At 47.5% G+C, this 16046-nt stretch overlaps 1 protein-coding gene across 1 annotated transcript in view; it reads left to right on the top strand.

The window, feature by feature from the left end:
• The window catches only part of EEFSEC (eukaryotic elongation factor, selenocysteine-tRNA specific), a 65203-nt gene extending 51190 nt beyond the window's left edge, over positions 1–14013 (top strand). The window contains exon 10 of the mRNA XM_061551823.1: positions 10191–14013. Coding sequence (XP_061407807.1) covers positions 10191–10399 — 209 coding nt within the window. The 3' untranslated portion in view covers positions 10400–14013. The remainder of the gene's footprint in view (positions 1–10190) is intronic.
• The last annotated feature ends 2033 nt before the right edge of the window (positions 14014–16046 follow it).

The following is a 16046-nucleotide window of genomic DNA, read 5'->3' as shown; positions in this document are numbered from 1 at the left end:
TCGGCACTTTGCTTAGTTCATCATTTCGTAAATTTTTTTTTTGAACTTTGCTTTATGTAACCCCCCACCCTCTCGCTCACGCTCTCGCTCACTCTCTCGCTCGCTCTCTCACTCTCTCTCTCGCTCACTCTCTCGCTCACTCTCTCGCTCACTCTCTCGCTCTCTCTCGTTTTGCACGCAGCCCTTCTCGCAGTCCAACGGCCTCCGACGGGTCTCTCTCTCCCCGTACGTGCAATGCTGTTTTTTTTCCTCCAGTCAGTATTGTTTTAATTTTGTAATTACTCACGTATTTATTTACTTACTTGTTTTATTCAAGGGCTGCTCTGTGATGAAGCCGCCGCGGTTACGAGGGGGCGGCGGGAGGTTTGGTGGTCGTTGAGACTGTGCGAGGCTGTGCTTGTCAGCGATGAGCAGAGAGGTGACTGGAACCTCTCCAGTTTGGCTCACCCGGCACACAGTGGGACTGCTTGTGGACAACAGCACGGGGTGGGGAAGGCGCACCCCTTGCAATTGCTCACTCACGCCACTGCTGCTAGAAGGGTCAACGTTAGAGGGAGCCCCCCCCCCCGCCCCCCCCTTTTAAATATGTTTTGAGCTACTCCTCACTGGCCAGACATCTTAGGCGAGGTAGGAGTACTCACACTTTGCCCCGCTCCACGTGATCTCGTGACGCCTGTAGTTGGGCTCGTGCAGGACGTGTCACTAGAAGGCAGAGGTCGCAACCGGGTACCCGATACCCGTACCCTACCCGATACCCGGCTTCCCGTACCCGGCTGGGTACGGGTACGGGTGGCCGTTTGCGACCCTGGTGCGGCCGGGTACGGGTACGGGTAAGGAATCAAAACCCGTTTGCGACCTCTGCTAGAAGGGACTATGGCCACTTGGTTGGGACTCTTGACGGAGTGGCAGACAAAGGATGGAATCGTGCCTGAGAGGACTGCCCACTGCGGAGATGGAGCTATGGGAGCAGGTCGCGTACAGGAACTCGATGGATTGTGGCATCAGGGGACTGTGACGATGAGCCATACATAGAAGAAAAACAACTGACTTATTCGTTTTTACATTGTGCTGAATCTACCTGCCGATAGTGGCAGCAGGGGTCACTTACAACATGCACATGCTATATGATGCATATGGAATTGATATTAATCGATGCATCGTGAAACCCCGATGGGCCCACTGTCTTCACGAAAAAAATGTTTCGGCGTGCAAAAAAATATCGGAACGCACGGAACAAAAAAATACCGATACAAGGGGAGGAGAACACTTGAAAACTTTGACGAGATCCCTGATAAAGCTACTTGCTGTACGACCTTCCATGGCATCTCGTTGCCTTGCACATCACACTGAAATGGCATTGTCGGTCTCATTTTTCAACAGTTCTTGGAACGTCCTTCACACGAGCTCCAGTTCATCGGCCGCGGCCGTCATCAGATAATAACAATCGTCCCAAAAATAAAAATAACAGAGGCCCCACTCTTTCACCAAGCATCCCTCTTGCCTCGAGGTCAAGGTGCACGGAGGGCTCGGGGACTTACTCTCTCTCTCTGAGTCGCACCTCTCGGATTTCAGGGCCAGATGGGATGTTCTGCCTCCACCCCCCTCCTCCCCACCCCGACGTCCTCAGCTCACTGCTCCCTCCGTCTCTACCTCTCAAGCCCTGCCCACCACTCCCCTAACTCCCTCTCGCCGCGCACGCGTTACCCGACACACGGGCTCTCCACTTTCACCGCCCGCGCGGCGGCGGCGGCGGCAGCGGCGGCAGCGGCAGCGGTCGGGCTGTCAATCACGCGGGGCCCCAAAGCCGTCGGTTGCTGACCCCCGCGCCCGCAGATAGCTCTAATTAAAAGCCTCCAGGGATGTCCTGAGATCTGATGAGTCACTTTTAAGGGTTTTCCACGCGATCCGTGGCCGCCCCGTGGGAACCGCCCGCGACGCGGTCTGCGCGCGACGGCTGGATGGGTTTCCGGCACGAGCAGGACAGTCCTCGACGATCGCCTCGAGCAAAAGGGGCGATCCGCACGATGGCTGATGTTGTTGTTGTTGTTGCTGCCAGTTTTATTTTTTTATATCAAGAAAACGTTTTGATCGATACAGGACGTACGTTGAACGGCCCCGTATCCGCTCTCACGTGTCGACGGGTTGTGCCGCTTGCGGCTCGGGCCTGATGTACGCATGCTGAACTTCTTTCGCACCGTACGTCGCCAACGTTGCTAACCGGAGGTGCGGACCCGACAGTTTCGTTCCCACGTGCTGGGAACTGAATGTTGGAACGAAAGGGGATGCTCCCGTGGTACATGGCGCGAAACGTTGGGACAGCATGCCAGTACGACCAGTAGATACTTTCCAGTTATCCAGCACAACCGTCAACTTACGCAGCAGCGTTGTATTCACTGAATGTCTCCCTCTATTAATAGAAGAATATCATATATCACAACCTAGATGAACAACCCATAACTCTTGCATACAGCAAGGGGAAGGAAAAAATGGGGGGAGGAGAGGGAGGGAGACTTGATGACGGCGAGATGTTAACTACCTTGCCTGGTATACAGGAGGTCGTGGGTTCGATTCTGTATATTTGTAGTTGCATATTCTCCCCGTGGTCGTGTGCATTTTTCTCCGGGTCCTCCGGTTTTTTCCTCCACATTTAGAATCAACGTCGTGCTTATTTAGCTGCGACAAATTTTCACATGATGGTACGCCACTTTGTTGACCTACAATTTTGTGGCCAGGTTGCTTATGACAAAGAGCTACATAGCTTCTTACTTGGTAATATATATTATTACCTGGCAAAATGCACTCGATAAATACTAAAAGGGACTGATCATCCAAGATCAAGTCCAAGCGTGGCTTGAAAAACGCATAGAGAGGAACTGTTTCTGTAAATTTCGGTGAACGTGTTTTTGTACGTGTGAAACGATTCTAACGCCTATTGCGGAGATGGAGTGATGGAATCGGCCGCTTCGTGTGCCGGCTGTAAGGTGGATTGTTGCATTGCTGGACCGTGAAAGGTTGCCATGGCTTCGGAGGGCCTTCATCCATGAATAAGGCTCTGGTCAATGCCATGGTAGTCAAATTAGGGTACAGGACGTGGAAGCTGATAAGCGCAGATTGTAACATCAGTGCCGGTTGTGGTGTTTTTATGGAGTTTAAATTCGCTTACGCAGCAGGTTGGCTGGATGCATAAAAGACCCAATTTATTTAAATGTGTCGATATGCACCCATTGTACTGGTAATTCCATTACCGTGGAATTTACCATTTGTTAATATATTAGCCGGTAAGTGTCATTCATAAATATAACAATTATAACTTCTGTCTTGATTCCACCTTTCATGCAATATGGGGCCATCCATTTAGTACGTGCGCATGGAGGGGGGGGAGGGTTAACCCAAACGCATACGCTTGCGTATGGGGGCTCTACTGACAATGTACACATAGGTAACGGGGGGGGGGTGAAGCCTCGACAATAATGTGTCTACATTGGCCTTCAAATGAGTCAGATAGTCCGGCGGTGGACTATCTGTTTGCTTAAACACGTTACTATTATTAATCCTTGATCGTTTCTGCGTGGATTAAATATCGGCCGTTCTATAGGATTCGGTGGGGGGGGGTGCATCAAGCTTACGTACGCAGGTGAGGGGGGGGTGTACAAAGTACGCGTGCGTACAGGGAGGGGGGGAGGGGTCAAGTTTTGACAGATTTTTGCGTACGTATTAAATGGATGGCCCCTATACGCAGTGCTGTGTCTGTCAGTGGTGTGGGAGCTGTGGCACAGTGGTTTGCGCTGGGAATCCAGCCACCCGAGTTCATCTCCCAAGCCGTGGGTCACCCCAGTGGCAAGTAGTATCACTCTTTTTTTTTTTCGACCTCCTGTAGGATGGCTGAGCCTTAAATGAGTGACTGGTGTGGTGTGTTGGCATCAGCCGTGAAGTGCTGGCCACTCACCCAACTCAAATGTGGCATTCTGGCTTCAATAGGTGCTCGCTAATAACACTTTCTTCAACGGTCTGTAGAGCGATGTAAAAAAACCTTCGTGAATGTGTGTCAAATGTAGATGTGGAATCCGGAGAACCTAATTTAACTTGTAAAATGCGTACGTAATTTTATTGATAAAATAACATACATGCGTTATTGAGAAAGGACCATTAATACACCAGTGTTTCTTGTTCTCATTTTGTAAATTCAGAAGAATCTGCAACTCAGTACTGAAAACACTTATTTGCATGCATTCGCAGCAATCTATATCTCTTTGTCAATCCCACTTCTGCTTGAAGGCCTCTCAATCCCAATTTTGGCCATAGGGGATGTTTGACCATACTTCACCGCTTTTGGTCAGTGTGAGCTGGTGAAGGGGGGTGCCAGGTACCGGTTTGGACATCGCTTGCTGCTGATGCTAGCCCCATGGCTGGGGTTGAATTCAGATGGCCAGGTTAATCGTGTAGTGCGCTAACCACTGTACCACCCCTTGTGTCGCGTGAATTATATTTCATATCATATAATATAATAAGTACTCTATATGTTTACAAATATAAAAGACTGATGGCGTTGGGATGCATTTTGACCTTACCCCTTGCCCTGTAATTAAATCCCTTCTGAGATAATTGCATGCGACTGCCCCTGATGGTACGTTTCACATTGGTTCATAGGTTAAAATGCCGAATAAGAGTGTTAATAATTCAACGGAGGCTATTTGGCCATTAAATATAAATGTGCCATTTAAACCTCGTCATTTTTGTTGTTGTTGTTGTTGACTCAAATGCTGAACTCACAATCGTTTATATGCATAGCTTTCCATGGATTCCCGATTGAAACGGGTATTTAAAATGCATCCATGGGTTAAACACGATATATTTTAATCATTAGCTGTGTTCAATCCACTAATATATTTTTATTTTATCAGGTAAGGTCCACCGAGCTATTTCACTCTATTTCAGAAGTGACCTGGCCACAAACGATAGCTCAACAAAGTGGCTTATCATCACGTGGAAATTTATAGCAGCCAAATACTCTAAACGCACGTTGATTCTAAATGTGGAGCGAAAAACCAGAGGACCCTGAGAATATGCAAACTCCAAAAATACAGCAGGCATCAGGGTCGGGATCGGACCCATGGCCTCTTGTATACCAGGCGAGGTAGTTAACATCTCCTAGCCACCGTGATGATGATGATGATGAGAGAGAGACATGCAAACTGCAAATACACAGCAGGCGTCTGGGCCGGGATCGAACCCATGACCTCCTGTATATCAGGCGAGGGAGTTAACATCTCGCCTCTCTTACCACCTCCACTCCTTCCCCCAAGCCAACACTACCTCTCATGAAGCTGCAACGTAACACTAACTTGTTAACGAGGGAAATGTTGCCACCAATAGTTATTACTTGTTTCACAATTGTTAGTATTATTTCGACTTAAAGCTTTCTTGACTGCAGGGATTCATCGTCTTGGTTCTTTCGGTAAAGTCACGTAGAAGGGAAATAATAAAATCATAAAAATGAAACATAATACAATTTTTTTTAATGCATTTTCCATAAATATGCTAAATTTATCTGTTGATATGTAAATTCCTTAAATATACGCTGCCAAGCTTGGTGGTGTTCATTGGGACGCTGTCTTTCCGACAGCCCTGTTCTTCACCTGAGGACGGCTGCTTGCGTTGTGGCCGAAACGTCGTGAGAATTTTATTTTCTGTTTTATTTTTATAATTTTATTATTTCCCTTCTACGTGACTTTACCGGAAGAACCAAGAAGGTTAGTATTATTATTAAGGTCATTTACCCAGCAAAGCCTCGCTGAGTCTCAAGACTCTGATTGCCACGTTGTCACAGATTGGGGGTGGGGGGAGGGGGGTGTTGCTGCTGTTCGTAATCCCGAATGAAAAATGTGCAGGTGATTGATTTCAGATTTTGGGACGTTTTGGCCAATACCAGCTACGTTGCATGTTTCGTTTTAACCATGGGAGGAAACTGGAGGACCCGAGTGGGAGAACATACAACGGTGCCCTAATCAGCACTCGAACCCAGGCCCTCCTTGCTGGGAGGCACGAGTGTCACCACTGCACAACCCTGCCGGCATGTGACGTAACTGTCACCAGCATTTAGGGGAAACGGTCTCTACGCGAAGTGCACGGCGTGTGAATTCATTCCGAGACTTATGTCGTTAACGGTGTGCACTTTACAAACGCACTCCCTCCAAAGTGTCTCCTCCATTTAGCGCCTTTCAAGCGTGTCAGTAATTGTGATGGGAAAAGCCAACCTTGGCCATTGTGCCCTGTTCACACCTTTTAATTCTGTCCCTGTAAAACCATTCAACCTCTGCGGGAGCGGTAATGGTGCTTGGTTTAAATAGCAGAGCATTTACCATTGTCATTCAAATTGGCCATAGTAGTCTCTATACCTGAAGACCAATGGCCATTTGGAGGAAATGCTAAGTTCATTAGACAGCTGCCTTGTGAAGTTGGTTGTGTGAGAGATTAGTGCCATGGTTCTGTAACCCATGTCAATTGGTTCCACGGTGGCGAGATGTTAACTTCCTTGCCTGGTACACAGGAGGTCGTGGGTTCGATTCAGACTGGCGCCAGCTGCTATATATTTGGAGTTTGTATGTCTCTCCCCCTGGTCATGTGGATTTTTCTCCACGTCCTCCATTTTTTCCCCTTCACATTTAGAATCAACATGCGTTAAGAATATTTGGTTGCTATTCAATTCCGCATGACGATAAGCCACTTCGTTGAGTTATCATTTGTGGCCAGGTCGCTTCTGAAAAAGAGCTATGTAGCTCAGTGGCCCTTACCTGGTGTAAAATAAAAAATAAAAGTTAGTTTGTTCAATTCGTTTTAATCAATGTCAGTGTTACCGGCTCGTGCCACTGTTGGCTGATGGCCTCTGGTAGATGGAGCTCGGGGGAGGCCCTCTAGATGGGGGTCACCTCTACCACACTCGCCAGAGGTGGCAGTACCCACACTTTACCCCACCGCACTGCGACCTGCCGATCGACTTGACTGTGGCGTCACCCATTTGTTACTGCTGCTGGGTGGACGTCGTTTTCAACCGCCGTGCCAAGCGGATTGAACTGGCGCCCTCTGGATTGCAAGGTCATTGTGCTCACCGCTAACATTGACACTGCGGAAGTATCCCGTTTGAGTGAATGCGTGAAGCAAACCATTTTGCGTTTTTTGTTGTTGAGTTTCTTGTCCCCCCCCCCACACATCCGATTAGCACGGTTGGCTACGTACGGTGCGAAAGAAGTTGAGCATACGTACATACGTCGGGTCTCTCGGTCACAATGCCTCTCGCCTGCATTGCATGAACAATGCTGCTCGTTGAATTTTTTTTGGATGAACAAAAAAAAATGCGATGCTCGCTGAAGTGGGAATTTATCCTCGTCTGTCCCCGCTTCCTGTCAGACAAATGGGTTAATCAAATCTAGTATTTGGCTGCAGAAATTAATCTGTTTTTTTTTTATAATAATTATTATTGAGGGACTGGATTGGAATTCATTGTTAAGCCGCAGACTGAAAATACATTACCGTGGCACTCGTTACGAAAACATTGCCTTAAAGCTAGCGGTTCAAGCTGTGCATATCTTCAGGTGAATATCATATTTCTCTGCTCTGTGAGAAAGGCCTTTGGAAAATTCACCAGATGCATGCTTTCATTTATCTGCAAACGAAAGTGGTAAAGTATGGTCGACCTCGTCAATCATCGATTTGTTTATCTCTGGCATAGGTTATCGGTGCAAATTGTGCTAAACTTGACAGCCTTGTGTGTTGTTGGCTTTCGTCTGAGAGGTGCAGGGAGTCGGTTAGGTGGCAGGCTTGAGTATGGTACCACGGGTCTGACTCCGTTTTGTGGTTGTTTACTCAGGTAAGGGCATGTGAGGTTTTGCAAGACATTATCACTGCATCTGCAAACTTCTATGATACCGCCACGGGCCGAGGGAACACATTGGATCTTCCGCAGGTATCTGTGACCTGTCCGAGATTTTTAAACTTCATTGTTAAGCAAAACAAAACGGGCAAAAATGTACACGTGTGACTGGTTTACAAAAGTGTGATCTGTGTGCATTGTGGCGATAATGCCACAGACAACGTGTCATGGGGAGCGTGGATGTTAGTTGGGCATGTGGTGGGAGCGGTGGTGTAGCGGTTAGCGCGCTGCGCTCTGAACCCGGTGACCCGAGTTCAATTCCCGCCCACGGCCCACACCAGTGACGATTATCTGAACCGGTTCTGTGCCTCCCCTAGATCGACTCAGCCTCAAATGAATACCTGGTGTGTAAACATTGCCACTGGGGAGGCAAAGGCGGCCGGGCGTGGTGCTGGTCACCCATCCCCTCTTGTGCCGTGCTGGCTTTCATAGGTGCTGCTCGCTAACAGCACTTGCTCCAACAGTTTGTTAAGGCTATACAGGGGTCTTTGTCTTTGTGTGTGCGTGTGCCTGTGTGTGCGCATGGCAGTGCAACGGTTAGTGTGCTGCGCTACAAACTCGATTCCCGATTATGGTCAACACCAGTGACGATTATCTGAACCGGTCCTGTGCCTCCCCTAGGTCGACTCGGCGTCAAATGCGTACCTGATGCTGTGTGTAAACATCGCCACTGGGGAGACAAAGGCGGCCGGGCGTGGTGCTGGTCACCCACTCCCTCGTGTGTCGTGCAGCCTTCATAGGTGCTGCTTTCTAACAGCACTTGCCACAACAGGCTGTTAAGCCTATGTGTGCGCGTTGGTGTGTGTAAGGAAGTAAGAAATCATTCCTTACGGAGCACACTGCTACTAACAACCTTATCTTACTTATTTGTTGTATTTCTCTGCCTCCATAACTATATTCAACAGTAATTCTGTTTATTGAATTCGTTTTTATTTTGTTCTGTACTGTTGTGAACAACTGATAAAGATTTTCACTCGCAATAAAAGCTGCATTTAATCTCTTTTTGTTACTTTCCAACTCCCAAAACAGGGAGAGCATTATTTAATTATCTACATATTTTTGAAAAAAATTCCCGCTTTTATTATTGCCCTTACACGCGTTCCGCGATTGTGTCATTTGTGAGATTGGATTCTTTGCACGAGCCACGCTCGGCAAAACTTTAGAAGTTTGCTTCTCCAGATGCCACCGCCGATACATTCATCGCACACTCCGATTATTGTTTTAAATTCGCTCGGTGTTACGACGCAGGAGACGTAGGAAGACGCGTGAACATTGTCTGGACGTGTCGCGTCACCCCCCGCGGTAATGAGATGTGTGGCTCAATGGGCTTCGCTCGGGGAGCAAACCTCTGGCTTCTAACTCGAATGGTAAAGAAGTGGCACGGCAATACGAAAAACGCCTACTCGCTTGACGAATCGAGTAGCCAAATGGAAGTGTTTCTCGGGCAGGGGGACGGGTGGCAAAACACTTCAGAAGGCACTTTGTCTATAGTACGAGCACTTGCACAGGCGTCTCGACGCTCCCATCTTTCACCATTCCGCACTGACCATCGTGGTGAAATATGGTCAAACAACCCCCCGTTGGGGAGTCGCTCGCCCAGCGGTGGATCGACTACTGCGACCCCTACTGTCTCCGGTTTTTCGCGGTTGAGCTGTACATCTCTCCGGGTTGTACCGCGCACCGTTCGGCGCGATGTCCGACGTTTCGCTCCACGTCAATGTCGGAGCGAGCCGTCGCGCATCATCCCGAGCAGCACGCGATGCAGCCCGGAAACGCGCCGGAGAGAGATGCGTGCGTCGGTACGTCCATGTGCTTCTGTCTCTAAGCCAAACGGCTTTGCTGCGGCTTAGACAGGTTGTTTACTATTTACTTTTTTTATCTAAGCAGGTAAGGTCCACCGAGACATTTTTCAGAAGCGACCTGGCCACAAATGATAGCTCAATGAAGTGGCTTATTGCATTGAAATTTATCGCAGCAAAATATAAATATAATCTCAATCCATGTTTCTAAATGTGGAGGGAAAAACCAGAGGACTCGGAGAAAAATCCACGTGATCACAGGGAGAGAGAGAGAGACACGCAAACTCCAAATATACAGCAGCAGGCGTCAGGGTCGGGATCGAACCCACGACCTCCTGCACGCCAGGCGGGCTAGATAACATCTCGCCACCTCCGCTTGTTTATTTATTGATCATCCCTCCCTCCCTGCTGTGTCTCCTCTTCTTCTCTCCCTGCCTTGGCGCGCGCGGCCTTTGCCCTTACAGCCGGCCTGAAGCCCGAGACGATGAAGCTGCTCTCGGCTGGCGCTGCCGGAGGCTCCAAGCGGAAGGGGAGAGGAGGCGGCGGTGGCCCGAACAAGGAAGACGCGACCCCTGCGGAGGAGGCCAAGGCGGAGGGCGCGCAGCCCGTGCGGATCACCTTGGCCTTCCGGAAATACGTGTTCGACCCCAACAAGAAGATGGTGCAGGCCTAGTCGTCGCTACCGATCGGTGCCTGCCCACCGCCGGACAAAATCGACACACCGTGGGCCGTGGGCCATCCTTTGCAGTTTTGCGTTGCCCGTGGTCTGTCTTATCTCGCTCCTGTGTATGAACTCATGTCTCCCATCTCTGTGGTGGTGGTCTTTAGATGCACCTTCTTTCTCGTCTTTAGGCTGCCATTCCATCACCAGTCTTGTACATCGGCCGTTGTCCATTCGAAGAAATGTGCCCTTCCCAAGCCCATTTACCTTTCCTATAAAAAAAATCGGCATTCGTCAACAATGTTTATTATACTAAGTAAGGCCTGCTGAGCTATATAGCTTGCTTTCAGAAACGACCTGGCCACAAATGAGAGCTCAACGAAATGGGCTTATGTGGAAATGTATAGCAAATACTCTAAATGCATGCGACCACAGGAAGAGAGACACACAGACTCCAAATATACAGCAGGCGTCCGGGTCAGGATCAAACATACGACCTCCTGCATACCAGGCGAGGTAGTTAACATATCTCCACCGTGGTGTCCTTTATTAAAAATATAGGTGACGTTCCAAGGCAGTTGTCATTGTTTTCTTATTGAGCTTGTGCGCAAGCACACTGCCAAAGCAGCATCACCAAATAATTTGTTAAAATGTCTTAAATGTCAATACGATGTTTCTGATTGGTGTTTGTTCTCTGATCCATGTGCGATTCAATCTGCCTCAGTATGATTTCAAGAATTAATCTCGCCACACGCTGCCCACTGACAAAGTATGTATGTATTATAGGCATCTTTATCAGCGTCCTTTAACATTTATCTACCTTGCAGCAATGTTTGTAACCCAGTGGAGTGTGCCTTAACTCTGGGAGTGTTTAGCTCTTTTGCAAAAAAATGGCAAAAAACAAAAAACATTTACGATTGCCTGAGCGTAGATGCACGAGAAATTAACCGACAGTTAAAGTTCAGTTGAAACAAAGTAAAGATTCTGTAAGCCGAATGGAATCCACAGCACTCTATTGGATAGATCATATCTCATCCTAAGCTGACCATGTGTCAGCCACCCATCATCTGGCGTGTATAGTTCTCATTACTGACGCTACATCACCCAATGAGAGATAACTTGTTGAGAAATGCCCATGGCCTTACACCTGCCACCATTCCATCAGTCAATTCAAATGATTACGCTTAGAACGCCCACAATTTGAACTTCATTCCGAGGCGAGCGGCAGATAACTCGGGCAAGAGCGAAGTTTTCACATTCTGGCAGGAGGTCGGCAACCGACGCGTGCATTGGAGGAGGGAATGCATCAGAATCATAATATTTATTTAAACTGGAGCAACCCAATGAACTATGAAGCTCTGTTTGACAAATGTCCAGTACCGGACGAGCTGAGCCGTGGCACAAACGAAGTTCACCGCGTCTGGTCCCATGGTCAGGCTTGACGAGGAGGTGAAGGAGGCTGTTGGAAATGGATCGGTGAGACGCGAGGAGAGGAATAGGCAGGTTGGTGGCAAATGGCACGCGAATTACACTGGATGCTGATTATAATAAAAAATATAAACTTTTCAATTTTTTTTACATTGCATTCTCAATTTGCCGCTAACTATAGAGATTGATCCAAAATCTGTGCCTGATTGGTGTGAAGTTAACTATCGCAGTGATTATTTGTGTACAAAGTGTTCACATTTTGTACATCAGGAATAATAATGAATACTCATATTTTACACTTAAAAAAAATGGAACGAATTATTTGGTGGTTGTTTCCAGCGTGTCTTTTGAATTTGGAAGCGAGAGCCACCACTGAAGCCGATGGGTAGCTGTCAGGGCAAAGAGTCCTTTTTGCTCTGTCTACCAAGCTTTTCGCCACACTGTCTACGCTGTCGGTAATGGGTGGCACCGTTTTAGAACATTCCTTTGATGAATTCGCCCAGTTTTTTTTTTTTCAAAAGGGTGAGTCCCAAATAGCAACACGACTTGACAGCGCAGTTTTGGCTCATCTTGGATGATATTCCCGAGTGTCTGTCGAGATCCCTCCATTACTGACGGACAAACGGAGAGCGAATGTATTATAAAAAGCTTCCAACTTTAATTAGACTGTGCGAGAAGAACGTCTGTAAGTCAACCTTGAAAGACACTTCACAAAGATGGACCTTCTTCTTGGTTCTTTGGGTAAAGTCACTTTGTCTCCCCGACAGACCTGATCTACACCTGAGGACGGCTGCTTGCGTTGCGTGACTTTACCGAAAGAACCAAGAAGATGAATCCCTGCAGTCACGAAAGCTTTAAATCGAAAGATGGACTTCTATGATTTAATGTGGCGTTGGCAAATCTAGGCCACAGTTATGCTTCGTTTTGGTCACACCTTTGACTGCAGCGCAGTTGCCGAGGGCCTTTGTTCAGCTTATATCGGTAACCGAGTACGAACTATTAAGTAAAAACTCAGTTTTATATCCTGTAGCGCCATTCCCACAAGGCCTCACAGCGCTTTACAACAGAATCACAGTTTAAAAAAACCTTTTACATTAAAATTAAGAGGGGAAAACAACCTCCACGCAGATGGACACGCGAGAAAAATAAAATGTTTTTAGGCGAGCTCTAAAAAGCTCGACTGACGGAGCATCCCGAATGGACCGGGTCGCCCGACTACTGAAGGCTCTGTCAACAATTGAACGCAGATTTATTTGTCCTTCACGTAAAGTTTGCCCGGTAACAGCCGAGTACCGATGGTTTTGCTGTGAATTCTGCTGGATTGTGTTACAGCCGCGCCACACACAGGTCTTAATAATCCCCCTCGTGGACATTGATCAAAGGATAACTTTAAGAAAGTTGCCAATATACAGGGTGCTTCAAAAAAATGTGAACACTTCCGAGAATTTTCAACAATACCACGAGAAAAGTGACTCCGGGCTCTGGAGACCACCTGGATAAGATTCCAGGCACGTGTTGACAATGATGGTGAACAAGTGGAGACTCTTTGATTTTTTGAAGCTATTAACATACATTTGTTATCATGTTACAGTGTATTATCAGTTATTTTTCCAATAAAAACGATAGTCCCAAATATAAGTGTTAAAACATTTTTGAAGCACCCTCTATGAGGTCAATCGGTGCCCTTGACCTCACGACTCCCTGCTTCTCTGCAACTCCAGGCTCAAGGCTTTCCTCTTTGTCAACTGCCTATGACTCGACTCCCTCTGGTAAACAAATAAAGCCCCACTGTTCCTGTACGGCATCGTGGAGATGCGATCACATCGAGAAGGAAGGCGACGCATTAACGAAAACTCTTACTACGCAGAATCTCGCGGAAAAAGACGTCGCAGATGTGCGCTCACATCGTATGCTGGATGCCTCCGAGTTGCGAGAGGAAACTCGAGAGAGTTGCCAACAGGGGTTGTTGTAAAGGGTTGGAACACGGATAATGGTGTTGAAAGGCGCGCTAGTTGTGACGTGATTGAGACGGACACTGTTTTGTCTTGCACACGCCAATCAGGCCAAGATTGAGAGTTATTTTTCGCGGTAGAAAGCAAATGAATGTTCATTAAAGAAAACAATGAAATTATCGAATGGAAGCTGTAATTAATGTATTTGTGATGGGATTTAAAATAAAAAAAATATGCAATTTTAGTGTGTGTTATGGGTTTCATTTTTAGCTGTTGTACACTATACACAATTGTTAAGCCTGGCAATGCAACGCTTGCAATTGTCGCCGACACTGATCATCATCAACACGGTCATCGGCACGCACCGGGTAGGTTTTGGACAATGCGTGTTTCAGTTATCAGCACGAGAGGGCCTCTGTATATTTGGGCGGTCCCTATGTATGTTGATATTCCCTAGAGCTGTGGGTTCAGTGAACCCTTCCATCTGCCCTGTTTCCCATCACGCGGGGGGGGGGGGGGCTTGCGGCAGTTAATGTGTGTGCCTCCGATCAGCACGGCTGGTCACGTACGGTGCCAAAGAAGTTCAACATACATCCGTGTGAGATCCTGACACCACTCACTTTAGGCTGCGTTAACGCAACAAAAATGAGGTGCTCTCTTTAGGAATCCAATGCGTTTCCGAATCCAAGCACTGGGCTTGGAGCATTTCTCATAAACCTTCCAATTATATAAAAACACACAATTAGCCAGACGAAAACCCCGATCGCCTGCTTTCACGAGCTGGTGCATTGTCGCGTCAAGGCAATACGTACTGCTGCAAAGCGATGTGTCACCACAGTTGGCAAAACATTGAAAATGTTGCGGCCTTTCGAACGGGGGAAGCTGGCCCAAGTTCATCGGAGCGTCACGAGTTTTCGGGAATTGCTGCGAGGCCTTTGGAGAAAACAATAAAAACAATAAAAAAACCACCTACATAATTACCGTCGTCATCATCGTCGTCATCATCATCGGCCACAGTTGTTCAGCGTCATTCGCCCGCTTCTTTTTTTCTTAATTTCTTGTCGTCATCTTCGTGGTGTTGTGCGTAGGTCGCGTTTCTCCCAGGTACAATGTTGTTTCCATGAAAGTTGAGTAAAATTACACGGTGTTTTTTTTTACTTTCTTCTGTTATAAATCGTAATCTGGAAGTGGCTCAAACCATCGCGAGCGTATTCGCGTTAGTTGGGAGCCGAGCTACTTGTGAGGACGTGTGCGCGATTTCTCGGAAGAAAGGAAGCTCCCGTGCGTTTGATTGTGGCCCGGGTTTGACGCACAGTGACTGAGCAAGCCGGGCAGGCTGAGCAGGTGGCCACTTGGTGAACGATCGATAGTGCAAGGTGAACAATTTCGGTGAAGTGTTTCAATGCAACGTCGATTTAAAAAAAGAAAAAAAATAAACTTTAAATAAAAACACGACGGGTAGCGTTTTGGGTGAAGGCTATTCTTCAGAGTACATGGCCTATTATAGCTGAATAGCCCTTCTAGGAAGAAGGGCCATTGCCTGAAACGTCGACTATTATGAATGTATTTGATTAAGTTCACAGCGTTATTGACGAACTTGGTGAGATGTTTTTTTCATGGGGGGTTGTATGTGTGCACCGTTGTCAACGCAGCAGCATCACCACAAAAACATGTATTTAATAATATTGACTGAAAGTCACTACATTAAAATTGTTGGTTTGGTTTTTATTTCTAGTTTTTTACATGTTTACAGAGCTGGTTCAGTGAGACCTTCTTGTCCATAAGAGGTTTTTTTTTTGGAGGGGGGGGGGGTGTGGTTCGATCTCGTAAATATAAATGCGTCGTTAAACCCGCGCCCACCCGACACAGCCAATTAGTAAGGTTCTATCACGGAAACAAAACATGTCGATTCCTTACTAGTTCAGCACACCGGTGGCGTTGGAGAGTGAACCCACGACAACGTTTACGATTCGAGCATCGTGACATTTCGCCGGTAATTGCAACCAGCATCACCAGGCGACGCATTATTAATGCCCGTGCCAAAATACTAGGCCAGTACCCCACAAGCGTGTATGTGAGCGGCAGATGTGATGCTTTCCTTGAGCTTTTTTATTTATTATCACATCACGGTGCGTGCACGCACATCTTCCCTTGCTCAGGTTGGTAACCCCCCCTCTCCCTCCCCCCGCTTTGCAGTCATCGATTGCTCTCGGCTCAGAATATTCGAGGTTCAGGCAACGGTTGAGATTCTTATGCTGGCCCAGCAGAGGGTGCCAACG

This window comes from Lethenteron reissneri, chromosome 15 (genome assembly GCF_015708825.2).
Source record: "Lethenteron reissneri isolate LAM-NWPU_2019-01 chromosome 15, ASM1570882v1, whole genome shotgun sequence".
Classification (NCBI taxonomy): domain Eukaryota; kingdom Metazoa; phylum Chordata; class Hyperoartia; order Petromyzontiformes; family Petromyzontidae; genus Lethenteron; species Lethenteron reissneri.
This window is presented reverse-complemented; position numbering and strand designations above follow the sequence as displayed.